This window comes from Balearica regulorum, chromosome 3, assembly GCF_011004875.1.
Source record: "Balearica regulorum gibbericeps isolate bBalReg1 chromosome 3, bBalReg1.pri, whole genome shotgun sequence".
NCBI classification, from domain to species: domain Eukaryota; kingdom Metazoa; phylum Chordata; class Aves; order Gruiformes; family Gruidae; genus Balearica; species Balearica regulorum.
This window is the reverse complement of record NC_046186.1, coordinates 106,605,624-106,620,808: the sequence shown is the minus strand read 5'-3', so window position 1 is coordinate 106,620,808 and position 15,185 is coordinate 106,605,624. Positions and strand designations below refer to the sequence as shown.

At 37.4% G+C, this 15,185-nt stretch overlaps 1 protein-coding gene across 1 annotated transcript in view; it reads right to left on the bottom strand.

The window, feature by feature from the left end:
• The window catches only part of CNIH3 (cornichon family AMPA receptor auxiliary protein 3), a 53,085-nt gene that overhangs the window by 14,240 nt on the left and 23,660 nt on the right, over nucleotides 1-15,185 (bottom strand). The window contains exons 2-3 of the mRNA XM_075749381.1: nucleotides 10,936-11,004; nucleotides 7,940-7,987 (exon numbers count right to left, since the gene is read on the bottom strand). Coding sequence (XP_075605496.1) covers nucleotides 7,940-7,987; nucleotides 10,936-11,004 — 117 coding nt within the window. The remainder of the gene's footprint in view (nucleotides 1-7,939; nucleotides 7,988-10,935; nucleotides 11,005-15,185) is intronic.

The following is a 15,185-nucleotide window of genomic DNA, read 5'->3' as shown; positions in this document are numbered from 1 at the left end:
CACTGAAGGCCAGAAGAAAGTTGACTCTATCATCCAATAGCAGTTTAGCAGTAGCTGTCAAGTAAGTACCAAGTACTGATACACATGCTTACCAGTTTTGTGTGTCTCACACATGCTCAGAGTCTAATGCACTTGAAGTCCTAGGTCACTTCAAACAAAAGAGAATTTAAATGAATTTAGTTTTATGAAAGATGTTGTACTGACAGGCCAACTCCTAACTGACAGAATCCGTACAGCATGGCAAGCTTACATCCTACAAAATCTGCAGATCAAATTAATGCTTTAGAAACAGCAATATCCTTTATTCCAGTGCCTGCATGCAAACTCTAGAATTTCTTCTGAGGCAGCTTAGGAACTAATTATGTGTGCATATGCATAGCAGGGGGGCGTAGCTCATGCTCACTATGATGTTGACAGAGATCTATCTCATCCTATTGTCTATGTTTATTAGTATTTCTATAGAGCAAGCATCACAAGTCTCTAAGCATATGACACAAGATAATTTCACTCCCAACAGTCATCAACTGAACTACTGTAGCTTGAGTCTGATTCCAGACTAGGCTGGATATGAACAGCTGCTATAGAGACTAAAGACTACATGCAATTATTAACTCAATAAACCATCAGACCCCTCAAAAACAGCAAATGTTTTTAGCTTCAGTTAAAACTAAGAGATTCAAACTATGCCTGCTAACAAGAAAAATAAGTAGCTCTCTGAAAACAAGATTTCTATCATCAGATCAGCTGTGCAACCCTTCCTGTTGCGCACATGTCTTGGGAGTGTAAACAAATGCTCTTCATATTTATTACCATGTGTTTTTTGTGGCACCAGGCACAATAGGGTTTTATTCTTTACTTGAGTCTGGAAGCATTGGGGTAACAAACAGTAATGAAAACATAATAGAAAAGAAGAGCCAAGTCTTGCTGAAAGGAATCTCTGGCTGAAGCACAATAGGGATCAAAGTATCCAACTAAGGAAATAAAAAAAGAATGCAAAATTCAAACAGTGGCAAAATGTAAGACAACAGAATATCCACTTAATCACAACAAAATCAAATTTGCTCCTGTATTGTATTTTCTTCCAGAAGAATCAAACAGAACATCCTGAAACCACCCTTTTGAATTTACTGAAGACTTCTTTAAAATATGAAGATTTTTCATACGATAATGTTAATTCAGAATATCACTGCAGTCCCAATAACAGATCATATGTTTAAACCTCTAAAAAAAGGATTAATGAACAACTGTTTCATATTCTTATTGTTTATCAGGCCAGTTAATAAAAGTTCAGACCTTGATAAAACTAGAGATGAAACTGTTATCTGATCAAAAGACATCTGGACTTCTTGGAAATATGTACCAACCACCTTCCTTCATGACACACTCCTCTCCCAGTAATGGCCAGACCCAAAGGGAAGAAAATTATGACTTTCCAAGGAGTAAAGCATTACTACATCAAGTGAAGTGCTATGAAGGCATGTGCTGAATTATCTAATCAAAACCTTTTATTTCTTCCCCTCATCCTACTCAAGAGTTTGACCTTTGTAGTTTCTCCTGAGTTTCACTGGGAATTTCTACATAAATTCAGACATATTCGGTCATAACTACCAATAATGCACTCCACAGTTTTTATCTAAATGGTGTCTGAATTATAAGAACTTCAAATCCAAATCTAAGTCCAGGTCTATTCCACATGGGTTTATGCTTGAGTATCAACACGGTTCTCATCTCAGAGCAATAAACAGCAACTGCTCCAAGCTGTCAATGTCAAGGAGAGACCGAGAGTGCCCACAGAGGGCTAGCACAGCTGCTTTTGATGTTCAGTCTTAGAGATGAACGATAAGCATGAATGTCAAATGTGAAGCAGAACCCTTCCTAAATCCAGGGACGTTCAGAAAGCTTTTCGATATAAACCAACTCTGTTTTGAACCACTGAATTGCAGCACAAACATGGGGGCAAGGGGAGGGCAGTTGAGATGATAAAAATAAGTTTAAAAATACATAGTATTTACTGAAATCATTTTATACACAGCAATGTCTGCTTGGGTACAAGCTTCTGTATTGCACTGAGTCACAGGGAGACAAAGTATTGAATAACTACCTGGGTACCTGCAGTATGTTTCCTATATCTATAATTCTATATTCATTCTTGAGAAGTTATCCACATGGTCTCTTGATTAGGGTTTGCACTCCCAGTCACTCAGTAGGGAAGGGTCTCCTGACAGTTTTCCTGCTGCCCAGGTGATTAGTCAAAAGTCAGCAGTTTCATCGTATTGATGAGGTATGAAAAAAGCGAGCATTAGATAAATCAAGAAATAAAACACATACTGAGAAACCAGCAACAACGACGAACTCTTTGGTCTCTAATAAGAGCGGACAAAGTTCACGTGCTCCATCATTGTAACTGCTAACAGGAAAATCGTCACATGGTGCCACTTTTTGTTCCCTTTGTGATCTTTGTTACAGCAGCAGTTTATCAGAACTCTGGAAGCATCAGCCTCTTTGTCCTGTGAGGCAGAATATCACTGCTACTTCCACAGTCAAAAAGTACCTTTTGACTAGACTAAAAATTCTGGTTTTCTCTCAGATAACACAAGCACCTAAACTTCAAAGACTAAATGCTGACTACCGGTTAGGAGGTGCTGAATATAATGCATAATGCATATGACAAACCTGGTATGTATTTACCCTGCAGACTTATCCCTCTAGTGTGGCTATGCTGCAATATTTTCTTTTTCTGTCAAGTCTAGCTAAATGAGGAATCAAAACATCTTTACTGATGTTGTAAAAAACGTCTAGCACTACAAAAGGTAAAACTATTTCTGTTATTGCCAGTTCTGAAACAAACTAATTGTGTTATTGCTGTAGTTTCTGCCTATGAGATTTTTTTAACCCCAGGAAAAAAGTATGACTTCTTCTTGCATATGGATGGATACACACCACTTTAAAAGCTGCTTGTGATTATATATCACATTTGCTAAATTTGCTTATATAACCTTACATTAAGCATTTTAATGAACCATGCTATGGATTTACAGAACTACTCTGCTAATGACTATCAGCCTGCAGACTGGCTAAAAGAATGTCACACATCTATAAATCCCTAAATCCATGACGAAGCAATGAACTGACATATCCAGAAACACACACTTAAAATCCATCACTTTATCTCAGGTGAGAGACTGAGAGTGACTCTGAGTGACTCTTGCCAGTGACTATGAGGCAGAACAACAGAAGGGGTGATCATCGTAATAACCAGTAAATTTATCAAGAAGAAAAGAATATGATCAGTCAACTGAAATTGGCTACTGTGACACCTGACACTCTCCAACGGGGTATGTCCACTGTGGCTGCTGCATGCAGAGAATGGTGGGAGCTACTGGTGGGTGAAGGTCTGGAACCTAACAAGGTCCAAGCACAAAAATTATTTCATATGGCAATTACTCTACTGCATGTTGGTCAGTCTCCTTCACCCAAAATACGCAGGAAAGAAAATGTCAGCTGAATAAGGATAAACAAGGAAAGGTAGGGCTACTTTTAAAAATACTGATTTCCCATAATACTTATCTACATGTAAAGTAGAACCACCTCCATACTCAGAAAATACTGCTTTCATCTGCTACGAAGAAAAAGCTAAAAAGCTAACTTGTTCCCTGTTAGCTGATCCATCGAGATCAGTAATGTTTCACTAAACATATCGTGGGGTTTTTTCAACTACATGCATTCAACACTGACACAGACACAGGATCAAGCCATATCTTCTTCTTTGGAATGCTACATCTACAGTTGAACCTGTGGTGTTAACCCACAGCCTTTAAGCTTCTGATTACTCATGCCTCTAAATTACTGTTACTTTCATACATGTAAGTAATTTTGACCTTTTTTTTTTTTTTAACAGAATAGTTAAATATGGAAACATACCAAAACAAAATTGTACGCAGACACTCAGGTGTCTGGAATTATATATTACGCTCACTAGGTTGTACATTTTATTTACCGTATCTCAGTCTCAATGGAATATCTTCTATAATTGCTCCTTAAAGTAACATTGGTTTCAGTTATTTACCAAAACCTGTAAATACAGTAAAACATAACTGTGATGTGTATTAGGGTATATAATATGGTATATAAATTTGAAAGATAGATTTATTTTATTTTTGCTGAGTAGTAAAAACCAGAATTGAATCTGGTAAACACCAGAACAATTGAGTACAGAAGAAATTTCTACCACTACTACTGCAGATCCAGCTCCACTGGAAGCCACAGTGACAGAAGTACTAGAACAGACCAAGCATTGCCAACCCCCAACCTCCTAACTAAAATGTTAAAACTTTCTTCAAAAAAAAGATTAGGTGAAGATGTTTTGGGTTGGTGATTTGTTGGTTTGGTTTATTAAACAGCCCAGCTCCTGATTTACAATCTACTGTTGCTGTTGCTACTGCTAGTACTGGAGTGCTGAACCGACTAAGTTTTGAATAACCAAAGTTGTCCCTGCAGGGTTTTTTCTCTGCATATTTGTTTGTATTTTTCAAGACAGTTCAAGTTCATCTGGAACATCTTTGAGATTAATGTCACCTTGCCTGTGGTTAGATTTCTTGCTGAATTTGCTCTGTTCCTATCATCCCTTCAGGACTTCCAAAAAAACAAAAGTAAAAACAAATCCCAAAACCACAAATAAAATCAAGAAAAAGGAATGAGATTTTCTTACACTTGCAGCTTTATGAATTTTATGCCTAACAATTAAAATGCTCCACTACAGTAGGAAAATGAGTAAAAGTCTGTCTTTTATCTACCTCAATTCCCTACCAGGTAAGTTCCAGTTCCAGTTTTGCTGTTTATAAGTCACTCTTACTTTAGCTTAAAACAAATATTTGCTGATAATTTGAGAAAGGTCAGTTATATTGTTCAGCAGTGTTTGGCATGAGCAAACTGAAGTCCGAAATATGTTCACTGAGCAAGGAAGCAAGTTCAATCAACTCTCCCCCTTAGAAAGGAGTTATCAGATTAATGAAAAAATTACGATGCGTAACCTAATCTCAACTTAATTTAAATTTCCTCAAAGGTAAAGTAATAACATTACAGTGGTTGATTAACGAAATGGATTGCGTTCTAATCTAGGAAATTCCTTATTGTCCTTAGTGCTAAAATAAGTGAATCAATCAGGTAGGTAGATTTGAAATACAGCTGCAATTACAATTATATAATACTGATGTCATCATTAACTGAATATATTTTAATCACAAAAATCATGGTCGACCTATATGGCACACCTCACCTTTCTCACTCCTCAACAGGGCTAATGAGCCCAAGCAGCCTGTACTGCTGCATACTGTACTGCTTTCGCTGGCTCAAGACCACTCATCCACAACTAGTTTGGGTTTCTCTGTACAGCATTGTAGTGTGTCATGTAATCATATCCTTAGAGAAACAAAGGCAATTTAGCAAAAAAGACAGCACAGATACAGACTCCATAGCATTTGCCAATACTAGTATATGTCCTATGTGAATCATGTAATACTTGTATGACACACCAATGTCCACGCAATGAAATATTTAACAGTTTACCGAGCACACAAAGACATATATATACTATAAAGCCCCCAAATATATATATACTACAAAGCACCGCCAAATGAAAGCACCCATATCCTGCGAGAACCTCACTTTCTGCTGGGTTCAGAAAATAAGTCCAGTCCTTCCTGTCATTTACTTCAGGATAAAAGAGGTTTGACCATGGCTATACAAAGTTCATAGCTTCTTTCTACATAATCAATCATTCTCCAGTAACCAGAAAACTTAGGCCAATCTAATTCTGTAGCACCATAAAAACATGGACCAACGTGTACATGCATGTGCACATGCCAGCGCCTGCTTCACATGATCCCTACTTGTTTTAATGACATAGAAACATTTTCCCCAAACCAAATGTCAGAAAGCGCCTGGCTGCAGGAGGATTGCATCCTCCATTCTATTTTGGAAAATGTAAGTAAGTTATATAATATCTGGTGACATATCACATACCTGATCACAGTTTGCCAATAATCTTCTCCAAGTATTTTGGAGATACAACCAAAAATCCATCCTTAAGAAACTCTTTGCCCACTGGGATCAGATTTATATGACATATTGTATGCCCATTTAATAATTCCCAGGAACTCTTTCTAAAACCAGGATATAATGAAACCAAACATATTTTTATAGCCTACATATAATCTCTTTAATAACAGATTTACAGTAGATCTTAAGCATCAAGTTCTAGTGTCATAAATAGCAAGGTATCACTGGTTTTGAAGCCCTTTAAAAGAATTATCTGACTTCAAGACATATGAAAACAGATATGTTGTTTCATAGAAAGAGAAACAGACCTAAAGCCACACAATGTTATAATGAGGGATATGTTCAGTGCTTGCTGAAAGCATCCTAACTGCTATTTTCTTGTATCTATATAGCTGGTGCTCAATTCTTTACTGTTTTTCCAGAACCTTCCCCAACAGTGAATCCTTCAAACTACATAAACTAAAGCTATTTTTAGTGATTGTCAGATTTGAAGACTACAAATCTCTGTAGTTATTGCACCTTCCTCTTCTTGCATATAATCTCTCAATTAAAACAAACGCATCCCCAAAGAACTTTGAAGAAGAGGCTGAATTAACAAACTGTTTAAGTGAAACAGAAGCAAGCCAATCCCTTATGAATACAGAGTCTGTAATTAGCCAAAATGCTCCATTTTGCTGTTCACAGTGAGGCTGAGGCTCAATAAAAATTAAACACTGATGCAGGCAAGGCATTCCCAAGGGGCTCACATATATTAATACATTACCACTCACCAGTTGCTTTATGTCAAAGAAACTGGGACACAGCTTGCAATTGGCTGGCTGCCTATTTGATATAATGGGAAGCTATTTGCAGTAACTATTTTCTCTTATTTTCATATCCCTAGTGTCATAAACTGGCTAAGTACTTAAATGTGGCTCCTAACAGTCCCATGTTCATAATGGTGCCAAACGGATACGACTCGGGTTCTGACTGATCAGAGAATCATTCTTCATAGATTCTGTGTGGAGTCACAGTTACACGCCAAACCAGTAACCCCTAACACTGGCTTTCCCAAAACTTCTAAGGATGAGGCCATCAGTTTTGTAAAATCATACCTGAATTTAGCTCCTAGCTTGATTAGGATGCAGGCAGCAGCCCACACTTCAGTGATAACCTTTCTAAGCAAAAATGCAGAATAATTTAGGTGGATCCATTACTACTCTGCTGAAGGGAATTTATAGAAACTTGAATATATAGAATAAAATAGTTTGGAACTATGATTATTTTTACTTCAATGGGACAGGCTCAGGAGACCAATGAGTGTCCATGAAAACCCTCTTTCAAGCTACAGGTGAGTAACCCATGAATGCATCAATCCTACAATTTATCAGCTCCTTCAAATCCTGTGGAAATTGAGGCACCCAGTATCTCCTTTGTGTCAAGTTGAAATAAATACATCAACTTTTCTATTCAGCCAATTAAAAATCTTAAACATTAAGTATGTAGCTAATAAAATGTTTTGTTTATCAAATAGTAAGCTGCTGTTAAAAACAGGGTATTTCTAAAGCCTGTACTACATCATCATCATCAGTTGATAGGGCTATAAAAGCACCTTAAGCTGCAATTGCAAAATGATTCACTGCCTTCAAAAAGCATGTTCCAAAATGAATGGGCTGATGTTTGGAAGTTTCTGTTCTTATCCAGAAATCCTCTATTATATTAACCTTTTATAATTTGTCGTCTTCTGTCCTTACAAGGTCATCATGACTTCCACTCCTGCAGCTGAATCCAGCCTTTCATCAATGGGGTGTGAGGATCATTTGAAGAGCAAATAAATGCACATCACCACTTGATGGCTTTAATTCTCATAAACTTCACAAATTCTAGGCTAGTTTATGCTCACCTTTCGCAGGAGAAAGCAAATACGCTCAATATTTCTCAGCCGCTCTCTCTGTCAAGAAAAAGTGGGAAAAAGGTAGAAGATTAACTGGTGTTATAAATTAAAGACAATATATTACAATTACAATGAGTCAAGATCAGAATTAACGGTTGCAGGGAAGCAACACACGTTATTAATATGAAATGACAGTATTCACTTCTTACCTACTGCTTGCAAGCCAAATAATTTACCCATTTCAAAGTCCCAATAAGTTATTTTTTCATGTTACGGGACGTAACAATATAAACTGGGTATTCAAGTCTGTGTTAGCCTTGAGCCAGAGGCTGCAACTTTTTTTAAGTCAGCATTTGTGGCTCTATTCAACGATGTCAATCTATACCACAGAGACTTCGTCTTGCATTTTCAGGTACCCAGCCTCCGGCTTCAAGATAATTCTGAATGGGAAAAACAGCTACAAAGTTGGTATGGCAGCCCTTCCTCTCTCACTAAGAGGGTGCCTGAGCAACATGTGGCATTAGAATTTAACCCATTAGTGAAGAATATCTGAAATGTCCTACAAATGCCACTTTAAACAACAGATGCGTTCATCAATATGATGTCACTATAATTAAGCACTGTGACTCAAGAGATGCTCTAAGTTCAATTCATAGGAAGAAGACAAGTCAAAGACAGATTTTCTTTTAAATGGCTTATAATGAGAAATTCACTAGTAAAATCAGATTCATTCTGCATAACCCCATCACTGGAGTTACTGTGACAGATTCTACTGTTGGCTACACTGCAGAAGGCAGAGTGGTTTCGTTGTCCTCAGAAGACTATCTGGTAAAACTGTCATTTAGACATGGGAAAAAATATTCTGAACAATGACCTTTTTTAAACAGGTAATGTAATATACCAATGTGAGAAGCCAGCTCTCCCTAAGCTTTTTGCTTTTCAAATGTTTTAAATTTGCTCCGAGTTTTATTTCCATTCTCCAAAGAAATGCCTTTTTTCCTTTCCTGTACCCAAGTTTAAAGCCATTTTTTAAAAAAAGGGTAATTTTGGAGAGACAGTGAGACAGTGGAAGCTTGATAAGCACCAGACAAATATTGTGCCTCTCTCTGGTGTCTGCGATCTAAAAGAGACTCCGAAATTTTAGATTCAAGGTTGCAAACATGAGAATGGACCTGTGTGGATGTGCCTGTGAAGCTGCAGAAAGCTATTTTGCCTTCAGTAGGAGGTAAGCGGAGAGGGAAAGATAATCCTCTCGATTCCCTTTAGAAGACAGATGCCTAACTGCAGCTGGCCTTGGAGAAGTAGGAAGTCTATCTTTGAACTGTAGGTAATAGAGTGTGAACCAGGAAATTTGAATTAAATTCTCAGTACTGCCACGGGTTTTGCCTCTGATTTCTCCCTAATTCAGCCTTTTCTTGTCAAAAAGGCTCTACCCTCTGCCTTGAAAACATTGTGGAAGATACAGGAGTAAACATCAGACATTCTTATAGTGCAGTAAAGAAAACTACCCCACCAAATTAATGGAATATGGGCATAAGCAACTATGCATAGGGAAAAGTTAAAATACACTTGACCAAAGATATAAGAAATAAGAAAGACCTGCTAAAAATCTTCCTTTTATGTCAATATAAAAGGCATCAACACGTATAACGTGCAAAAGAAAGCAACCTGAGATTATTGCTTCGGTTACCACAGAAAGCTTCATAGAAGAGAGTCAAATATGTCAATTAATCACCGAATACTTTGCTGTGTTTTACTGGAAACTCCACAATTAACTTTTTGATTACACCACTAGTATGACTGAAACAGGGATTTTTTTACCTGGAGACTAATTCCATTAGCATTTTAAAATAAAAGGAATTTATCTCCATGGTGCATCGTACAAGTTTTAGGAAGAGAACAAATTACTGGAATTTAGTACATATAAATACAGATTTCTTGTGTGCAGTTCTCAAGATGGGAAGTGAAAACAGATAAAGTGACTTCAAAATCAGATTACTTCCAGTAAATTCAAAACCAGATTACTTCCACTGAAATACTGTATAGGATTTCTTCACATAATTTCTTTCTTCTGTTCTCATTCTTTGCTTATCTGTTAGTGAACAGTAAACAAGTCTTCTTATTCGAAGATTCATTTGAAGACTACACTTAAAATCATCAGTGTTCTAAGCAGTACTGCAAATCCTCTGTTGAGTTATGAAATGAGGTTAAATGGCAAAGTACTAGCTACTGAATCTGGTTATCATTTGTAGGCAATTCAATAACTTGATACTCTGTAGAGATCAAATTCAGCACCTGTCATAATTATTGTAATTCCCAGTGAGATGACAGAGAGCCAAGTCCTGCTCTCAGTTCTGGAGGTACAAATCTGATGTATTTTTAACTGTAGTCAGCTAAATCACTCTAGATTACAGCTTTAATTAACAGAGGAATTTTCATATGCTTAAATCTGGGCTGCATTTTGGTTCATTAGTTAAAATCAAGTTTACAGTCCCACGGTGATATTTAACCTTTTCCATAGCCGATGCAGCAGAATGTTGTTTACTCTTAAAGCACAGGAGAATTCAGGGCCCTGCCATGGGACAGAGAGGTCTAGGAATACAAATTTTATTAAATCCCTTCAAACTTTTGACTCATTGATAGAGACAGTATGGGAGGAGGTGGTCATCCCATGCTTGAACGCAGAGAAAGCAAATTATTTCAAAACGGAAAATTTGTGCTACAGAATGAAAAGATAAAAAGAAAGCATCAGCATCACATGAGATATCCTTCGGTTTTTCAACTTTCAAACTATTTTCCTGCCTCCTTCAGCAAAAAGGAAAGCTATGAGCATAAAGAGTCACCATCTGGCTTCCTAAGATTGGCCCAATAAATCAATTTTCCAAACCGCAGTTGACTTCACAACAGTCTCTACATTCATTTCCACACTCATACTTTCACTGACAGCTCAGCGCATCCCCATTTCTTTAGTAGCTGTTGCTTAGCAAGCCACTGGTTGTACTCACTGCATGGACTGGGTTGCACTGATCTATTGGGCTTTTGAAGTCTGTCCGAAGTTCGTCAAAGGCGATTATCTGAAAAACATTTTTTTCAAATATTGTAATGAATGCTTATTCAAACATTTATTTTTCCTTTAGGGACTAGTTAGATGCACTGTCTCCCTTCTTCCCTTTCCAGAGAAAATATGAGAAACTAGCTTCCCCAACGCACTCCTTTCAGAACTAACTAGTTAAAACAAAACATGGGATACTCCTACATATGACACCTAGAATCCATTAATCTGTCCCTCTGTAAAAACCTATCTATAGCCTTTTCAGCATTGTTGCTTTCCAGATTTCTTCCCTCATATCAGCTAGAATTCTCTTCTCAAACTTCCAAATAACATAAAACTATTTCACAAACAAATACATCTCCAAACTTGATGGAAAGTCATTAGCTGCCTAAACACAGAGATGCATCAGATACGCTATTCCAGGTTTAATACATACACAACATCTCCTTGTTATTAGTTTTTAAACCTACTTCAGATATTAATTCTGAATTAGTATCAGCTTAATTAAGCCACTATTCATTATCAAGCAAACTCCCCAAAAGGTAAATCACTCTAGAGCAAAACATGCCCTTCCTAAATTCCAGCAGGTTTTAGAACCTTTACCTCAGACCTCATTAACGGAGGCATGCCTTTTGCCTGTGTCCTTTAGTTTCCTCATTAACAGATGCATTCAGACACACTGGTAATTACTGCCTGCTTTTAAAGTACAGTAGATAAAAGTGCCCATAAAAATAATTATGTATGATAATGTTTTCTTGGAAATAAAACAGCTGTAATAACCCTCAGCATATTTCATTCAAAGATCTCAAAGCATGTTCTTAACTTGATTTTATGTTTGTGTTCTAGTAATACCTTTTCTTCTGCTTGCTCCATCCAAGGAATGAAAGCTCACTACGACAGGCACCACATAAAATACACGTTAAAACAATGATTCCTCTTTAGACAATTTACAACCCAGGAAGGTATTTGATCTCAATAAAAAGATGAGGAAAGTACAAGGTAGTAGTTGGGTAATTAGTATATGAGTGAAACAATCATTCTGTGACATGATACAGCATACCTGCTGCCTAGCTGTTCAAAAAATAACCAACACAGACCTGCTGTATAGGTAAAACACATTCATTTTAGAGATATGGAATGCAAGAGCAGAAATCCTGAAAAATGACCTATCTGTGATTCATATAATAACCTGGCAAGACACTTGAGAATACAACCTAGAGCTACAATCCACAAATCTAAGCATTACTCCGCATCCCACTCTAATGCTGCATTCATCACACTGAAGCACGTTTAAAATCAGAAGTATGGCATTTTACAAGAGCACTCTACAGAATTCAATTTATTCAACTATGACAAGTCAAAGTGCCAGAATAAACCACAAAGGTAACTATAAAACGTGGTTATAAGTGAAGTACTTCTCCCCATGGATGCAGTACCTCTACAAGTTAGGAATTAGATCTGCAATGGATGTTTACACTAAGGTAAAAGAGCAAATAACAGAAATTGTGAGAGGATCAGAGTACAATTGTGAAGAATAAGGCTCATGACACCTCTATATTTAATACTTCTTGAACAGGTCTTCATATTCTCAAGCTGGGCCAACTATGGTAACAACCATGCAAGTCAGACACACACGCTTCTGTTTGTAGTTGGGTATCAACATCGGCACTGACAGCATTGGCAGAAAGGGAGAAGGATGGGTCTGTAACAGGTAAGAGAGCTGCCTCTGTTCGTAGCTGTGCCGCTGATTTACTTTGGGATCCTGTGCATCTCCCTTAAATTCTCTCACCTCGCTGCACTAGTACTTACAGATGTAGATTTAAGATAGAAAACTGTTAGGAGCTTTGAGTGACAACTGTTTTTAATCATGTACAGCAGTAACACCTTTTTTTCTGTTGTAAATGTAGAGATGAGCTGAAATCTCCTTGGAGAGAAAAAAAAAAAAAAAAGTGAATATGCTGTGCTCTTCCTTTTGGTAGTCAGTAACAGCAACCAGAATTTTGAGATACTCATGAAATGACAGCCAGTACAAGATCCAGCTCATGCTGTGAGGAAAGACTGGTCTGAGACAACAACATGGGGAACCTGAATACTGGAACTGTAAGATGGACCCCCTTCAAGAAGTCCAGGGGAACCTCTAAAAAGTCACTGAACACAGAGATAGGATGATAACCCTGAAGCGTGTTTAGATGAAGAACTAGGTCACTCTGAAAGACAGAGCCATTAAGGCAGGGCTCTGTTGAGCTAGCCTTAACTAATGGAGCTAAGTCTTGAAGAAATCCTAAATGACAGCTTGGAAAAGAGATTAGCCTTAAATATACTACATATTTAGATTTCCTCATTTTTTGCTTTCTCTTTTTTTTACCAGCATTCCCAACTCTGTGGTCAAAAACCTACTCTATTTGCTGCCACATAATTTATTTTATGTTATGCTTGCATTATATCTAAGTACACTGAAACAAATCTGACAGTATTAAGTACATTGTTTTCATGGAACCAGTAAGTGGAAATACATTAGTCTCACAGACAAACCTTTTGGGATGCCTGCAAATTATGGCAATGTCAAGAGACATTCCTGCTACACCTGCAAGAAACAGATTGAGGTGTGGTATCAAGCACCCAGGATTGGAGGAAAGTTTCTTCAGTAAAAAAGTTTCAGTGTCTCTCTGGAAGGAAGCTGACAGAAATAAATCCTCTTCAGTTTTATTTCATAAAAGTTCCATAATAGTTTATATTTTTGTTAAATCCCCAGGAACAGAAATCCAGTGATGACATGAAGATATATATTTTAATACATGAAAAAGCACATTCCTATTTCTCTGTCACGTGAAAAGCTTGAAAGAATAACATTAAGCAGACTCACAATTAGAAGGAGTATAAAGAAGCTCCCAAAGTTTTTGGGAGGCATGCGGGTTTTGTGGTGTTTTTGGTTTGTTTTTTAATCTCACAATGCTGGGTGTGCTAATTCTAAAACTGCAAATGAGAAACGATGGAAACAAAGCTGTAGCTTCTTAAGATTGGTGGTTGCTCTATGTAACTGTGCAACAAATTATATTGTATTACTGAAAATAAGGCTGGGTTGTGCTGCAGTGTGGTTTACAAAATTAATTAGGAAACATCTTCCTCTTTCAATTATAACTAGCCTTGTGTAGCAGCTTAATGCCCTAGGGCATTGTATGGCCAGAGTTGCCATTTTTCCCTACAGAAAACAAGTAACTACCTGCTTGCCTCCATGAAGTATTTCACCATGCTTTCACAGGCAGTGCAGTGTTCTGGCCATATTCCAGAGAAACAATCTTCTGCCTGTTTACATTTCAGCTGGATGCAGCACAGCTACCTGCTTCCCATACATCAGCTGATCAGAGCTGCTGAATGCTCCGGAACAGCATCGGGGTATGCTCAAGGTCTGCTTCACCGCAGAAATTGCCACACTTATCAGCATCTTGACAGAGGAGTTCATTTGGAAGCAAACAACGTAATAGATCCCAGTCAGGGCACCTCACCATATGAACTGCCATCATTTCACCTTTGTAAATGAATGTATTTTATAAACCGTTCAGTATCTTCTAGTTATCCAATCTAATTTGATCAAGGGTGTCAATTAAGACTACAAAACGTACATACGTGTCGACATCAGCGACCCCATCTCTCCAACGGTCATCAGTGATCATTCTAAAGAAAAATGACTGGCGTCTAGTCAGAAAGCTAAACAGATAGCTAAGTGGATAGCATTTTCGAAGTATGTGCCAGGGACTGACCTTACACCAAGGAGAAATTTATTTTCATTAGTAAATATTAATGTTGCACACAGCTTCACAGAAAGTGAATAAGGACCATTTGATATTTATTTAGGAACCCCAAGAAAAAAAACCAAGTTATCTGTTTCCTCACAAAGCTACATCAGGAAAAAAAAAAAAGCAAAAAGAAAAAAAAAAGCATCATGCTTAGCGGTAATTTTTATCATTACTATAGAAAGGGTCCAGGGATTGAATGGGCAATGGATGTCGAACTACCTTCTGACTTGGGGAATTCTCCTTGTGATTCTTTATTGCAAAACATTGCAGGAAGTTTGTTCTGTCACTGCCCTAGCCATGTTTTTTTCTGTTGATAGAACTGTACTTGTGGGTGTTATCCACTTAATAAAACTAAAGCTTTATAAAAATACTGGTTGCATTCTCTGGTGATTCACACCATCTGCAAATC